Source organism: Notamacropus eugenii, chromosome 1, assembly GCF_028372415.1.
Source record: "Notamacropus eugenii isolate mMacEug1 chromosome 1, mMacEug1.pri_v2, whole genome shotgun sequence".
Classification (NCBI taxonomy): Eukaryota; Metazoa; Chordata; class Mammalia; order Diprotodontia; family Macropodidae; genus Notamacropus; species Notamacropus eugenii.
Window position 1 is genome coordinate 389,973,709 of NC_092872.1, and position 17,350 is coordinate 389,991,058.

General features: G+C 39.6%; 1 protein-coding gene across 3 annotated transcripts in view; it reads right to left on the reverse strand.

Moving 5' to 3' along the window:
- Positions 1-17,350, reverse strand: part of ATP10B (ATPase phospholipid transporting 10B (putative)) — a 316,520-nt gene that overhangs the window by 13,919 nt on the left and 285,251 nt on the right. For all 3 annotated transcript variants that reach the window (XM_072630895.1, XM_072630894.1, XM_072630896.1), the window contains 4 exons: positions 14,918-15,239; positions 11,074-11,150; positions 10,097-10,222; positions 2,183-2,383 (listed from right to left, as the gene is read on the reverse strand). In XM_072630895.1, coding sequence (XP_072486996.1) covers positions 2,183-2,383; positions 10,097-10,222; positions 11,074-11,150; positions 14,918-15,239 — 726 coding nt within the window. The remainder of the gene's footprint in view (positions 1-2,182; positions 2,384-10,096; positions 10,223-11,073; positions 11,151-14,917; positions 15,240-17,350) is intronic.

The window sequence follows — 17,350 nt, forward strand, 5'->3', positions numbered from 1 at the left end:
ATTTCTTGAATGTCTATGGTCTTTTTTATTTTTTCTGTTTTCAGCTTACAAGTAGACCAATGATTCTTAAATTATTTCTCCACAATCTGTTTTCCAAGGTCTGTTGTTTTTCTATTTTACATTTTCTTCTGTTTTTTCAATCTTTTGACTTTGTTTTAATATTTCTTGATGTCTAATAGAGTCATTATAGAGTCATTAGCTTCCATTTATTTTGTACCCTTTTTACCAATCTGTTAGTTCTATTTGTAGTTTTCTTGCATAGTGCTCATTTGGTTTTTAAAATAATTTTTAAGCTCTCTCTTTTAAACTCTTTGACTCATTCTTTATGGGCTTGGGTCCAATAAACATTTTCCCTTGAGGCCTCATTTGTAAATTTTTTTGAAGTCCTGTGTGTGTGTGTGTGTGTGTGTGTGTGTGTGTGTGTGTCTTGAGCTTTTCCATCGCCATAGAAGCTCCTCTTATGGTTGAGTTCTTTTTACATTTTCTTGTTCTTCCAGACTCCTTCTTGATTTTGGACTTTGTTAGTCTGAGTTCTACACACTTTGGTGGGGTGTGGGTGGGAAGGAGATGTCTGACCCAAGATTCTGTACTTTTCTATTCTACTGCTACTTTCATAGCTCAATGGTGACTTGTCAGTTTTCAATGATCTCCAGCTGATGTCATACAAAGAGTGGTCTGTTCATTGACATTTTGGCTCGAGGTCTGGCAGTTCCTGATCCAGATTTGAGTCTGTTGACTTGTGTGTGATTAAATTTCAGTAGACCACTACTGGACTCAGTCACTCTTAACCCACGGGATGCTCTGCAGACTGACCTGTTCTCTCTGCTTTGGTCTGGGACTCTTGCCTTGGTAATTCTGCTATAGGCTTAGATGCTGTATTAAAGGCTAGAGCTGTGTTCCTGCTCCTCTGCTCTTGAGCTCAGAACCACACAAATACATTTCCAGAGTTTATTTCTTGCTCATTACACAGGCAGGGTGGACCCATGCTTTCTTGAGACTGCAACAGCTCTTCTCTACTCTGGATCCATGAACAGGAATTAGGTAATTAGTGATAGAGCACCATGGTATCTGGTTTGCACACAATGCTAATTTAGGGATTCCTTGGGATCTCCTCTGGCCCAAGTCATTCCCACCCTAGTGTTGTGTCTTGGCCCTCTTTTTCTGAGGATGGGAGTCCTATCCACCACACCTGTCCCTGAGTCAGGGTCCTGGTCATCTCCAGTCTCAAATGTCTGCAGACCTCTCCATGCTTCTCTGGGCTAGAAATGGATTCATGTGAGTTTTCCTTAGTGTTACCCATTAGAATTTGGTACCCTGGGAATACTAGGCAAAAATGCTTCCTCTTACTCCAAATGTGTTCCTCTTCATCTGCTCAAACCTTCCCCATTCTTAAATGTGCTGTTCTAGTCTTACTTTCTCCATGAAGCCCAACTAGGTAGCACAGTGCAAACAGTGCTAGAGTCAGGAAGACCTGAGGTCAAATCCTGCTTCAGAGAAACAAAGAAAAGGTTTACATATGCTATCTCATTTGATCCTTACAATAACTCTGTGAGGTAGGTGCTATTATTTATCCCCATTTTACAGATAAAGAAACTGACATTGAAAGAGGGTAAATAACATGACTGAGACCAGATTCAAACTCCAAATCCGATACTCTATCCATTGTGCCACCTCATTGTGACCCTGAACAAATCACTTAAATTCTTTGACTCAATTTCCTCAAAATAGGGATAATAATAGCAACTACTTCTACTGATAATCTCCAATTTATCCTGCATGTATTTTGTTTATACAGAATTGTTTGTTGTCTCCCCCTTGAGATTGTAAGCTCCTTGAGAACAGGGACTCTCTTTTGCCTTTCTTTTGTCCCAAACACAGTGTAGTACCTAGACATATTGGGTGCTTCAAAAAGAGTGTCTCCCTGGGTTTTGAGAATGACGTCGGATAACCCCTGTAAAGTGCTTTGCAAACCTTAAATAACTACACCAATGCCAGCTATTATGATCCTTTGATCTAGGAATTTCTGTCCAGCAATCAGTAGAAGACCCTATTCTCTATATTTGTTATTTCCCACAACCAAACACAGGGCTTATCTACTACTTGAATCCCCTAACTGGGGCCTGCACTAAGAAATGTGACCCTTCGGGGCTTACCCTGAGAACTACAGGCCCACGCTCCTTACCTTAGAATTCTGCCCACTCTTGTAGAGTTCTGGCAGAGCCAGGAGGGTTTCAGCCGAGATGTCTTTATCCAGGATCCCAAAGACGAGGGGTGGTAAGGAGGTGAAGAAGAGGTTGAAGAATATCATCTGCCAGTAATCGATCATCGTGGCACCCGAAAAACCACAAAAGAATTGATACCAAAAGAGGAGGTTGACGTAGCACTGTAGGGAGAGATAGATGGCGGGACTTTTAGTTACCTCTAGAGCTCATTCAACCCAGGATTTCCAAAGTATGCTGACAACATGCCAATGAAAGTAATTTTGATATAATTTAGAAAGAGATCATACAAAGAGCAGACTGCTGCTATCACTATAGACTTGGAGCTGTTACACGGTCATGAGGATAACATATATATATATATATATAGTGTCTTTGGTGACTAAGGATATTACATACATCATTCTATTTGATCCTCATGAAAACCTTGTGAATAAGATGGGGCAGATATTAGTCTCATTTTACAGATTAATAATAATAATGATGATAACTTGCATTTATATAGAGTTTTAGGGTATACAAGTACATCACATACATTATCTAATTTGATCTTCATAACCAGCTTATTTTCTTCAGTTCTTTTAGTCATATTTGGCTCTTCACAATGCCATTTGGTGTTTTCTTGGCAAAGATAATGGAGTATTTCCTTCTCCAACTCATTTTTACAGATGAAGAAAATGAGGCAAACAGGGTTAAATACAAGGGTTACACAGCTAGATGAGTCTTCCTGACTCCAGGCCCTGCAGGCTATCCATTGCCACCTAGCTAACCTTAACCACCTTGATAGGGGCTACTAATTATGATCCCTTATTTCCCATCCTCATTGATAGGTGATGAAACTGAGGACCAGAGAGTTTAAAAATGCATTACCCAAGTCACTTAGCTCCTTACTGGAACAACTAGGACTCTAAACTTATGTATATCATATTTTGTACCTTTGAGACTGACTTGTCACTCTGTAGGTTAGTGGCAAAGCCTGGAGCAGAAGTCTTAAGTTTCAGGCCAATAACCTTTCCAAGATTGCTTTTTCCTTCTTATTCTCTGTCTTCTAAGATGCTGTTGCTTCATAGGTTACTGCTTTTGGGTAAAAGCATGGCCATGAAGCCCTGTCCTTTTTACTCAGGGGATATGATCTCCTGCAGTTTATTTATTTATTTATTTGTATGTTCATTTGTTCATTCATTCATTCATTCATTCATTCATTCATTCCTTCATTCATTCATTTATTTTAGTTTTAAAACCTAGGTCTGAAAACCTGAACTGGTTGCTGTTTTCTTCCTTGTCTATTTTACCCCATTCTCTGCTTGTTGCTTTTGCTCAAAGAGAGCACTATTTTCCTCACTGGGTGTTGCATACCAGGCTGGTCTGCCTCCTGATGCATCTTCCCAGCTAGGCTACTTGGAGGAGAATCTTTCTTCATCTACTCTCCTCTCTGAAGTGTTTCTTGGAAGGCAGGGGCCTAATGATGCTGTGAAGAATCTGATATAGCACTCTACAGATCTGCAAAGCACTCAATATGCTGTTCTTAAGAGTTAAGAAAGAAAGAACCTCAGTAAATTTATTTGATCTATCTGCCTACCTATTTTGCTTTTAAATTCTTCTTTTCCCTTCATATGTGATTTCAGGCTTTCCTTTTAACATAGCATTGAGGTAGATAGGACATATATCAGTTGGCTGAGAAAGGAATACACATTTATTAAGCACCTATGTGCTAGGCACTGTGCTAAGTGCTAACCAATTATTTCATTTGATTTTCACAGCCAGCCTACGAAGTAGAGAAAATTGAGGTAGACAGAGGTTGTGACTTGTCCAGGGTCACAGCTAGTAAATATCTAAGGCTGGATTTGAACTTGGGTCTTTCTGGCTCCAGGTCTAGTGTTCTATCCATGGTACCAGGTAGCTTAGTTATCTTATCTGTAAAATGGTAATTATAATAATACTTATTTCCCTACCTACAATAGCTGTTCCAGGGAACACATTTGATAAAGCTGCAAAGTGAATTATTTATTATTATCATTATTAATTTAAAAACAGCATGCCATAATGGATAGACAACTTTGGAGCCAGGAAGACCGAGTTTCAAATCCTACCTCTGATACATATTGCTTGTGTGTGACTGGGCAAATCACCATACCCTTCAATGCTATAGGTAACTCTGGAAGACCATCATTGTAGATAAAGTACTGGCTTGCACTGGTAGAAGGAGTTGAGAGTTCCTGGTACCAGCAAAATCATAGGTCCATTCCCTATCTATAGTCTCCTTCCTGTCCCCATGTCTTCCTGGCAAATCCTAGGCATTTCTCTCTTAGGATTCATTTCCAAGAGAAGGAGAATACTTACAGAATACTTACAGAAGGAGGAAACTCCATCTGTCTCTAAAGATAGTCTTAGGCATACAGCTGCTTAGAAGTGGAATTGAGACTTACTTCATGGACTGGACTAGGAGTTAGAAAATCTGGTTTCTAGTTACAGTCCTCCCAGTTACTAGGCACATGATACTGGACAATTCATTTAACCTTTACGAGATACAGAATAAGGAAAAATTCCTACTGTGGAAACTCCCCTCACCAATGCAAATTAGCAGCTCATTTGCCAAATATGCTCTTTGAGGTTTGTCTAGGGCACAAAGAGGTTAAGTGACTTGTCTTTATGTCAAAGGCAGGACTCAAAACTGGGTTGTCCTGATTTAAAGGCTGACTTTTTATCCCTGACACCATGCTATTTTAGTTTTCTCATCTGCAAAACAGGTATAATAGAATCCTACTATATTTGAGCTGAGAAGAGATCACTTTGGCTATTTCACTGATCAAAGGACAAATGGCCCAAGACAATGACATGGTTTTCCCAACGCCAGTGTGATTTGGGAAGCTGGGGTTTGATCCCAGGTCTTCTGATAACCAACACTAGTGTTGACTATGCTTAAGCTGCCTACTTAATATATACCTGCTCTTGGTGGACTTCAGAAAAACCTGGAAAGATGTATATGAACTGATGCTGAGTGAGGGAAGCAGAACCAGCAGAACATCGTACACAGTTACAGCCACTTTGTGCGATGACGGACTTCGATAGACTTAGCTCTTCTCAGCAATGCAAGGACCTAAGACAACTCCAAAACTCATGATGGAAAAAGCTGTTCACATCCAGAGAAAGAACTACTGAGTCTGAATGCAGATCAAAGCATACTATTTGCTCTCTTTTTTTTTGTTTTGTTTCTTCCTTCTTGTGGTTCATCCCATGGCTTCTAATTCTTCTTTGCAACATGACTAATGTGAAAATATGTTTAATATGAATGTATATGTAGAGCCTATATCAGATTGCATGCCATCTTGGGGGTGGCAAGCAGGGAAGGAAGGTGGAGAAAATTTAAAACTTAAAAGCTTGTGGAACTGAAATGTTGAAAACTAAAAATAAAAAAAAAAATGAATACCTGCTCTGTCTTCTTCACTGAGTTCTGAGATCAAGTGATCTTATGTATATAGAGACACTTTGAAAACTAAGTTCTATGCAAATGTAAGAAACTAGGCAATACTTAGCATAATGCCTTTGAATAGGAGATATTTGAAAAATATGTTATTTGCTCTCCAAACTCTTGCTCCCCCTACTTCCATTTTTCTCTCTAGGGAAAAAAAAAGAGAGGGAAAATTTTGGAAGTATTGAAAAGGAAGGTCTGTCTGCTCACTATTATAGACCAGAACTTCTTTTCTCAGCTGAGTATATCCTCCAAAAAATTGGAGCCAACTCATTTTTCTTAAGGACATCCCCAGTCATTGAAACCCATTCTGTTGGAGGCACCAAGCAAAACTCATCTTCCCAATGGAATGTTAGGTCCTTGAGGGAAGTGAACATTTCATTTTGGTTTTAGTGTAGTGCATGGCACAGAGTATACACACACTAAATGCTTACTGATTGATTGATCTTGGGGCAGTCCAATCTATTAAATTAAGCATGAGTTATCTATTCCTTTTTAACAAGAGACCAGAACTCTTGTTCACACTCTACAGGGAGGATAGGGATGGGGATGCACATAGGCCTAGGGGACTAGATTTATGATTTCATTGGTAGAGGGAATTTCCAGATAAGGAAATTCCCTCTACCAATGCAGGTTGGTAGACTTACAGTCTCAAAGAGTTGCCTAGAACCTTGAGAGGTGGTGATTTGTCCAGGGTCACATAGCCAATATGTGTCAAGAGGGAGGTTTGAACCCAGGTCTTCGGGGATATGAGATCAGCTCTGCATCTATCATGCCACAATCAATGTTTCAGACAGAAACTCCCCTTAAATTCCCTGAAGGTGGTCATATGATCAACATCTCCTTGCTCCCACCCCACCAACATATTTTTCCCCCTGAATGAGAAAGTGACTGAGGTTTTCTTTTTTTTTTTCTTTTCTTACAGAAGAGAAGCAATATGGTATAGTGGCTAGGAGTCTGGACTTAGAGTTAGGAAGACTTGGGCAAATTGATTAACCTGTCTGTGTCTCAATTTCCTCATCTGTAAAAGGAGAGAATTTGCCTTGATGGCTTCCAAAATCCTTTCCAGCTCTAAATCTGTGGTCCCATATCTTTCCTCTCCTAGCAAAGGTCTGGGCACATTTTGTGGTTGTTTAGTTGTTTCAGTCGTGTCTAATTCTTCATGACCCCATTGGGGGTTTTCTTGGCAAAGACACTGGAGTGCTTTGCCATTTCCTTCTCCAGCTCATTTTAAAGAGGAAGAAACTAAGGCAAACAGGGTTAAGTGATTGCCTGGGTTGATAACACTGGTAAGTGTCTGAGGCTGGATTTAAACTTGATTCTTCCTGACTCCAGACCTGGTGTTCTGTCCACTGCCACAATTTAGTAAACTATGTGCTGGGCACATAGTAGGTACCAAAAAATTATTGAAGGATTTGCTTGATCTTAGATCCAGACCTTTATGAATCAGTGGAGGAAGAATTATATCCTTCAGCTAGCTTGCGACACCGGAAGAATACTTATTTTATTTTTTGCAGTTTCCTCAGAACAGTTCAGGATCTGTTGTTTCCCCACCTTTTGCAGAGTTTTTTCACCTTCTGAGAAATGCTTTAGATCTGGTGACGGCATTGCTTCAATTTCTGCCTGGTCTGTTTCCTCTGAGAAACTGCAGCAGCTGTAATTAATTCATTGTTCAAACTTCTAAGCCCCAGGTTTTTAATCCCTGATGAAATGAGTTGCGGATGTGGAAGTCATAGTTCTCCACCCTCTAATTGCAAGGGGGAGATAATGCCGCATCAGTGTCACCCAGTTAGAATGCTACATCAGGCAGGAAATAAATATCACATAAGCGTTGAAAGCACACTCATCCAGGAAAAGTTTCTTTTTTTTTTTCCATATTAGAATTTAATGTTGAAAAGTCATAGACTTATTCAGAAAGATGACTTTTTAAATATATATTTTTTAAACATGGACACTGAATTCTAAGTAAACAATCTTTCATGCTTAAAGTGAATTTTGAGTCAAATGGAATGACTTGTTTGCACTGACTTGCTGAAACGCAATTACTATCCAGTTTATCCAATTTGCATTATTCTTTTCACTGCTACTCATTTACATATACATTAAACTTTGAGCAGATATGCTTGCTGTATTTGAGTGCTGATGGTGACAGCAACTGCCAGCAGGACCCAGAAAATGGAGCAAAAGATAAAAATTTGGGCTTTTGAGATGCCACTTGTCTAATGTGCCTGTCTTCCATTCCCCTGGTTCTAATCATCCTTTTTTCCTTATGCAAACAGGAATCAGATTATATTTGGAGGCACTGGGGGATTATTCTAAGGTCCTTGAACTAGATAATGAAAAGCACTAACCCAGGCATTTGTGCCCTCTTTGGCACAGCAATATTCTGACTCTTGCCACTTGTTTTTTTAATCAAGAGTTTCTAACTATAGTCCCAGAATCTCCTAGAAGGCCTCAGTACCACATCAAGTCTGTCTCTCCTTAGTGCTGATAACTCATATCTTATTTTGAGCTTTTTGGTCCTCAGAAATACAGCAGGCAAACATTTTCACGGACAAATGGTTGTTGTAAAATGATTTTTCACATTTTCAAGGACATTTATACTTTTCAAAATGCTTCCATGCACATTATCCAATTTGGCCCTCTCACTCTTTCTTTGGGGGCACACAAAGGAAGTAGCATAATCCTCATTTTATAGAAGAAACCAAGATGCACAGGTAGTATTACTTGCTCAAGGACAGTTTGCTCCATTCAGCTGAGGCAGAGACTTGTAGTGGACAGACAACTGAACTGTGATTCAGTTGGCCAGGGTCTCAGGCCTGTGACCTACTTGACACATGACCTCTTGCAAATCATTTGGTATCTCTGGGCCTTAGTTTGCCCATCTAAAGCTCATTTTCATTTTGAATTCTGGATAAGTGAAGGGATCCAGAAATTCTAGACTGGTCAGAATGGCTTAGTCTTCTGCTTTCTAGCCTAGTAGGCAACTTGTCCCATCAAAAGTTAAAAATCTGAATCTTCCTTGGGAGTTCTATTCTCTTCTCTTTTTTCTCTTTGTTTTCTGTTTCAGTCATTTCTTTTTCTTCCAGTTCCCCAAATCCAGTTCCTCTCAGTTTCTCAGAAAACAAACAGGAAGAGTGCTGGCTACATACAATAGTGATAGGTGGCTGAGTGTCAGTGGGTAGTTGGGTAGTACAGATGATAAGCGTTCTGCATTTGGTGTCAGAAAGACCTGAATTCAAATCTTATTCCAGGCAATTATTAGCTTGACAAATTATTTGAACTCTCATAGTCTTTCCCTTATCTTTAAAAACAGGGATAATAATAGCACCTAACTCAAAGAATTGTTGTTGATCAAATGAGATAACACATAAAGGGCTTTGCAAACTTGAAAGTGCCTATAAAATGCTACCTATTCATTATCATCTTCATCATCATCATTATGTTATCCCTTGCATTGGCCTATTTGATACTGGATGACTTGAGGTTAAGTCCATATTAAAGTTATACACTCCTTACTAATGTGTGCGATGTTGTTAAGTGGAAAACCAGAGTAGCATAACAAAGTAGAGGAAAAGGAAATGGTCACCTTGAAGGAAATGAGTTTTACCACCACTAACATTCTTAGTAACATTCTGATTGTTGTCCTATGTGAGGTAGCTCATGGGAACTTTACTTTTCTCTGCCTCAGTTTCCTCATGTGTAAAATGAGGGAGCTGTAAGAGATACTTGAAAAGTCCTCCTGTGGCTCTATTTGAAGACCCTCTGACAAGTGCAGAGGGACCTGTTTTGTCACTCAGGGGTGACTTGTCTTGCCTGAGTTCCATGGCATGTCATTTGGTGAAGGGAGGGAAAAAATTCCCAAAATAAGTACATTCAAAGCCACATTTATCCCTCTCTCATCCTCTTACACACACTTTTGATACCTTTTCAGCAGTTCTCAGGGCCCACACCTTGTCCTGGACCTATAAGACATCCTTCCTTAGTGACCTACCTGATAAAACTCCAGTTTTCTAGATCTTTGCTAGCACTCATCTGCACATCAAAACTTACCTGTCCTTTGTCTCACATTCTTTATGCCCTTACTCTCTATAAATGTGATAAAAGGGCACCAATTGGCTAATAACTTATCCCTCCCAGGTGACCGATTCGTATTTTACCAACGGCCTTCAGTGCTTTAAGCCATTGGCACTGGAAGGCTGGAGAGGGGAATACTGATACAGGCTGGTCTTCTGTTTCTCCATTAGTCACAGTGAACATACTCTGGTTTTTGACTTCTATGATGAGGGCTCTCCTGGCCCACAGCAAAGGCTTGATGGGCAGGGGCAGAGTCCACACACACACACACACACACACACACACACACACACACACACACTCACACACACACACCTAAGGAACCACTTACCACATTTTTATAGAAGTAGTAAACAACCATCCTTGCCAAACGTGAATAGCACCAGTGGCCATGTACGAGCAGTAGCTTCTTGAGGTGCTTGAATCTAGAGATGGCAAAATCACTGGACATCACAGCCTGAAAAATGAGAGCCAAAAAGTCTTTCATTCAAACTTTACTGCTTGACCTATCCTGCCCCAAATGGTTCCCAGTCCCAAAGAAATTACCCAGGAGGGAGAAATCTCACTCTTGTTTCTCTAAAGAATAGAGGTTGAAAGAGTCATCGCCACTACATGATAATTGGAATAATTTGCTTTGGAATCTCTTTTGTTTGGACATACAAACCACTTCCCACCTCATTTTTGGTGAGATGGAGGACCAAGCCACCAGTTACAATTGGGATGAACAGTTTTTCATTCCTCTTAGGTTTGTCTCATGATAATTTCCAAAGGGTGGATTTTGATCAAATTAGACAAATAGTTTCAAAACTACCTTTCTAGCATCACAAGTTAATTTGTGATTCTGGATATCATTTTGGAAAAAAAATTGTGGCTGATACAGATTTTCAAATATATTGACAGAGCATAGCTCTTGTAGTTTTTTTTAATGGATTACATGAAAAACTTGGAACATGAGTAGAAGTTATAGAGATGGAGGATTAAGCCAAGTGAAACTGACAGATCATAGAACTACTAGTTTAAATTTAACTTTGTAATGAAGGCTTGGTTTTGTAATGCAACACACATATTGATCGTACAGCCAGTTCTCTAAATATCTGGCTTTGGACCTGGTTAGGCACTGGACAGGGAACATGGAGAAGCCAGAAAGACAACCAACTTGTGAATAGTAATGAGTTGGTCCGTACCTCTTCTTGAGAGCCAATCACCTACAAATCTTAGGTAACTGTCTATATCTAACATCTATATCTATCATCTATAATGTCTATATCTATCTAAAGAGTAAGGGAAAAAAGAGAATGATAGCAATACCTGCATGCCTTCTTGTCCAGATATCCCAATTCCAATATCAGCAGCTTGAATCATGCTCACATCATTTGCACCATCACCTGAGAACAGATGGGGAATGACTGATGAAGAGTGAGTAACAAATGGGGCTTCTGTGGTTTTGTGTACATTTCAGAACTGAAATTTCAAAAGACTGGCTTCAGATGCCTCAGACTGCAAATAGAATCAGAAGGAACGAGGGAATTAGCAATTATTCCTTCAGTGTTATCTTTTTGTCTCCATTACCTAGCATGGTGCATGGCACAATATAAATGCCTGATTAACACTTGTGGAATTTTATCAGTGAGGAATAAGAGGCCAAGAGACTTGCCTGAAGTCACACGGCTAGATAATAGCAGAGTTTGAACTAGAATTATGAGCCATCACTTCTGATGCTGAATTCTTTTTAGATTATCATACTTTCCTCTCTTAGCTAAGTCCTTTTTGAATGAAACTTTAAGGGAAATATGTCACTAGAATATTGGACCTTAGAGACTTTTCTTTTGCTACTTTTTTTTTTGCAATTTTTCTGTCTCTATATATTCACTCAGATTAAACCTTTCTCCCCTTGGTATGACACACATAGATCTGTTTTTGTTTAGTTATTTTTAGTCTCTGTGAACCCATTTGGGGTTTTCTTGGCAAAAATACTGGAGGGGTTTGCCATTTCCTTCTTCATTTTACAGATGAGGAAATTGAGGTAACGAGGGATAAGTGACTTGCTCAGGGTCACACAACTGTGTCTGAGGCCAGATTTGAACTCATGATGATGAGTCTTCCTGACTCTAAGTCCAGCACTTTCTACTGTGCCACCTAGCTACCCATGTCTAGATCTAGGTCTACTGAAACTTTTTTATTGCTTCAAGGTATAGTTCTGGTGCCACCTCCTTTATAACCTTCCATGATCTCCCAGGTAAACATGAGCTATACCTCATATTTCCTGTCCCACTTTGGTTCCTGCTTTGCTCTCATCCCATTCTACATTGCATCATGTTATTTCTATGTATCCACATTATCCTTTCCCACTAGATTGTAAACTCCTTGGTGGCAGGGATTGTGTTATTTCTCATTTTTTGCATTGTGATCAGACCTAGGAGCCTGCATTTTAGAGGGACATTGACAAAGTAGAAATTGGCAAAATGTAAGACATCCAAAGGAGCCTGAGATGGTGAGGGACCAGGAAGCTATATTTGATAGCAGCATTGACAGAGGGAATTGAGGATGTTTAGCTTGGGGAAGAAAATCAAAGGGAATGTGATAGCTGACCTCAAGCATCTGAAAGGCAGTTATGTAGAAGGGAAATTAGGTTTATTTTTCTTGGCTCAAGGAAGAAGAACAAGAAACATGGGATGATGTTTCAGAGAAGCAGCCCTTTGGTGTAGGCATGTATGTGTGGGATATTTGGCTCTCCTTCACTGGACATCCTCTAGCAGAATTGGAGTGACCACTTGTTGAGAATTTTTTGTGGGACAATTTCATAGGATTTTATCACTCAAAGGGACCTTGGAGAGCAGATGGTCCAAATTCCTCATATTATAGATCAATCAACAAGAATTTATCATAGGTGCCTACTATGAGTCAGATGAAGAGACAGAGTGTTCAAAAAAGAGGGAGATTATGACTTTGAAATCCCTTCTACCTCTAAGAATTTGTCATTATGTGACTGTGTGCTAAATACCTAGAACAGTGCCTGATATATAGTTGTTAAAATAAATATTGGTTGAATTGAATTGAACCTTAGAAAACAGGATTGATTGTTTTGTTTGGGGCAGATTTAGTTTAGTTTTTTTAGAGGCAATCATGGTTAAGTGACCTGTCCAGGGTCACACAGCTAGTAATTGTCTGAGGCTACAGTTTTAGTTTCAATGAACTTAACGAACTTTAATAAGTAAAACAAATTAACAAAGGTGCTTTAGGATATCTGGCATTAACCTCTTTGTTTTCTATAACATGGGACCCTCTTCTGCTGAGTGAAAGGGGTCTTTCAATGAGATAAGAGACAGACCAACCACTATATTATTTCCCTGAAGATCCCTTTTTTCCCCAAAGCCTGAGTCTGAATTCACTTTTAGCAGTTCATTTAAGTCTGCATTGCTTCCACTTTATTTATTTATTTATTTATCTTTTACAGCTGCTTCTCAGTAATAGGCTGCAATTAAATTAATATTATTCACCATAGAGAATGCTGAACTCTAGGAGAGAAAAAAAATCTTCCCATAATTGTTTTGAAACAAATTTATTGATCTCAGAAAAGAAGCGTGTCATCTGTGTCTGCCTTTATTCTTCCCATAATTAGTTTTTTTTAAACATAACGTGGAAATGAATAATTTAAATTTTCCCCATGTCAGAACCGTCTCAGCCTTTAACCTCTTCCATTAGGAAGCCTAGGAGAGTGGAGGTGAGGTACTGATGCAGTTTCCCTCCTGAGCCGGCTTTGTTTCTGTTGCTATGGGATGACAATACATCTCTGACCCTAAAAAATGAGCTCCGTGATATTTTTGTGGTGAGTAGGAGACTGAAGCTCAGTGGAGGGGAATTCTGGATCCAAATGAGCTGCTCTCACCATGGGTTTGTTCTCTTGTAAACTCTATGCAGCTTTGCTATTGCCTTATGCTGAATACTTAGATGAGATGCAATTAATAATGGGGATCTTGTGAAAAGTGTATTGAAATTTTCCCCAGATTTCATGCTCCAAAATCACAGATAAGGACTAGAGATAGAGAAGGCAAAAGATAATGACTTTATCTGTAAGGACATTGCTGTTATTCTGCTTCTCTTACTGAGATCATAACCTATGTTGTCAGTTCTTTTAGAGCAGGGACTATCTTTTGTTTTTCTTAGTATGTCTGGTGCTTAGCACAGTGCCTGGCATAGTAGATGGTTAATCAATATTTCTTTACTGGCTGAAAGGACCTTCAATGGTAGCTAGTCTAGTCTCTTTACAATTAAGGAAGCTGCATCTCAGAGACTTATATACATGCAATAAACAGTGGTAGAATTTGAGCTGAGAACTTCTGACACTAATGCCAGCTTTTCATTGTATCCCAGTATGTTAATTAGGGTCAGAGCACACCTTCTAGTCTAGGGCTACTCATACTCAGTAGGAAATCAAATGGAATAAAAACTACATATATCTTTTATTTTATTTTTTATGTTTTTTTATGTCACTAAGTTTAGTTTTGAAATGTAGGAGGCCAGAGGGAAAAACCTGCTTGAATATCAGTTTCCCTTTTGTGCCTCTATTATTGATAATCTCTCTGCTTTACCTGCACTTCCTGGATTCCTGGTCCTTGTCTGCCTTAACTCTTGAGACCTGGTTACTTCATTCTAACAACGATTTCTTAAAACACTGACTTATTTTGACTACAAACCACAGACTTCTTGGGCTCTGCTTTGATCTCTTGGCAATCAAAGTCTTGGTTTGTTTCTGATCTTTGGTCCTATTGTGACTTGGAGACCATCCTCGTTACGGTTCAGTCATTTCAGTTGTGTCTGACTTTCTAAGTCCCATTTGGGGTTTTCTCAGCAAAGACACTGGAGTGGTTTACCATTTCCTTCTCCAGCTCATTTTACAGATGAGGAAACTGAGGCAAACAGAGTTAAGTGACTAGCCCAAGGTCACACAGCCAGTAAGTATCTGAGGCTAGACTTGAACTCATGAACATGAATCTTCCTTACTCCAGGTCCAGTGCATAATCCGCTGTACCACCTAGCTGTCCATTGACTCTATCCTACTGATCCTCAAACCAACTGCCAACTTTCATTCTGATCCTGACCCCTGCCTGACCAGGTGGATCCCATCATTCCCATTCCTTGACATGGTAATTACCTATGGACAGAGTCATTACTTTCAACTGGTCCCGCACCAGCTTGACTACCATACTCTTCTGGAGTGGAGTAGAACGACAACACAGGACTGAGCGGCAATATTTGGTCAACTCAAGAAACTTCTTTTCCAGATTCCCTTGGAAAATGACATTTAAAGTCTTCCCATCAATCACCAGCCCAATATCTGGACCTGCAGCTTCCATGGTGGAAGATGGCATCTGAGAAGGAAGACGGATGCCAAAGAACCTCTGTTCTGCTTTGCTTGTGTTGTAACATCTCTTCACTTCTTCTAAAGCACAGTTGAGGATTGATTCACAGGTCTCCTGTACAAGGAATCACAGAAGAACATATATCAAGATTTTGAAGACTTTCCACTTTCTTCATTCCCCACTGGAGCATGTGAAATAGCATCAAAGATACTTCAGTGGAACCAAAATCCTTTGCTGCAGTGGAACTCAGGAGAGGATGATTAGAGCAGGAACTTGTTCGTTAAGATGAGGATTGAGCCAGGGATGAAATAAGACAGAAAACAGTAAAGACAACAAGAATAAATCCTACCACCTAATAATAAGTACATGCCACCTTTATGATGCTCAAGATGATACATTGCTACCTATCTTGCTGCTGCACCCATAGACCATAGGCCCTTTCCATCTGACTTGCAACTGAAACCTATAGATGTTGTCTCTACTATTAGACTATAAACTCCATGAGAGTAGGGGTTGTTTTACTTTTCTATTTGTATCGTTGATACTTAGCACAGTGTAAAATGTGGTAAACACTTGATAAATGCTTTTTTTCCCCCCTCCTTTCTTCCTTCTTTTCTCTCTTTTTTCTTTCTCTCTCTTTCCTTCTCTCTCCCTCCCCCCTTCCTTTATTCCATTCATTCTATTCTCTTACAAAATCTAATTCACATTTGATTCTCACAACCCTGTGATATAGGTAGGATAAGTATTAGTGTCTATAAAACATTGAAGAAAACAGAGGCATGGAAATCTTTAAGTGATCTGGCCACACTCATAGCATAAGTCTCTCACAGAGTGGGACCTAGAACTCTGGTTTGCTAGCTCTGAGTTTAGTATCATACCAAACCTTTGCATCATACAATGATGTTAGTTAAATAAAACTTTGAAGTTTGCAAAGCACTTTCTATGAATGATCTCATTGGCTTCTCATGACAAACTTGGGATTTAGATACTAGAGGTATCATTCATCCCCATTTTACAGATGATGAAATTTAACAAAAAACAACTAAGAGGCTTGTCGATGGTCACACAGCTAGTAAGACTTGTATAGAAAGGTCTTTCTGGTTTTAAGTGCAGTACTCTAGCCCCAGCATCAGACTGCTTAATCTTTGCCATTGGTCTGCCATGCACATCAGCACTGAGAAACTGTTGATACACTGAAAAATACTTCATCACTTTGCAGTCCTTTCAGTCAGGTCTGGGCATGATCTGAATTTGAAAAAAATATAGATAGTCCAAAAGAAGAAAAGGACAGAAGGAGGGGTGGGGGAGAGCAGGGGAGAGAGGCAGAGACAGAGAGAGGGAGGAGGGAAAGAGGGGGTGTTATAATCAGATCCTACCTCGAGAAGTATATGGCAAAATGTTTTCTTTAGTATCCCACAAACCCATTATTCCCCACATAATCTATTGATTGACTTGTTTCCCTTTGAACAAATTTTAATAGGAATGGGTCCCAGTTACCACAGAACCACAGAATATTAGACTTGAAAGGGTACTGAGAGATCATCTAGTCCAATCTCTCATTTTATAAAATAAGGACACTGAAACCTAGAGAGAGAAATCACCTTTTTCAAGGTCACGCAAGTGGTCAGTAGGATATTTTTATGTGTTTCCCGACCTGTGATTTCATTGGTGTGGAAATACCTATCTCCATTGATGCAGAGTAGCAGCTTGCAACTCAGACTTGTCTGGGGCACTGAGAGGTTATACATGCTAACAGACAGGACTCGACTCTAGGTCTTGCTAATTCCAAGGTTGACCTTTAATCCATTGTATTTCTTTGCTTATCTATAGGCAGGAAAATATAGTACCTTGCAGTTGCTGACTTGATTCAAAATACTTTAAAGGCGGGGATGGTGGTTTTTAATTTTTCAGTTATTTCCCCACAAAGGCAAAGCATATTGTGGTTGCTCAGTAGGAGTTATTGTTACCAGCATGACCTAGAAATTTCAGTGCTCCTTCAGTCTCAGTGCCTACATTTTGGAGGACTAATGATTCACTTCTCATCTGTCATTCTTGTTGTCACCTTTTGCAAGGTATGTGTGTGGGTTGCACAGGGTTTAAATGGATCATGGGTAGGAGTCATTTGAAACAGTCTCTATTTTCTGATACTCAGTGGCTCACCAGGAGAGCTCATGGCATCATTCCTGGCATGACAAGACCACTACTCCTCCAAGTTGATTCCATGA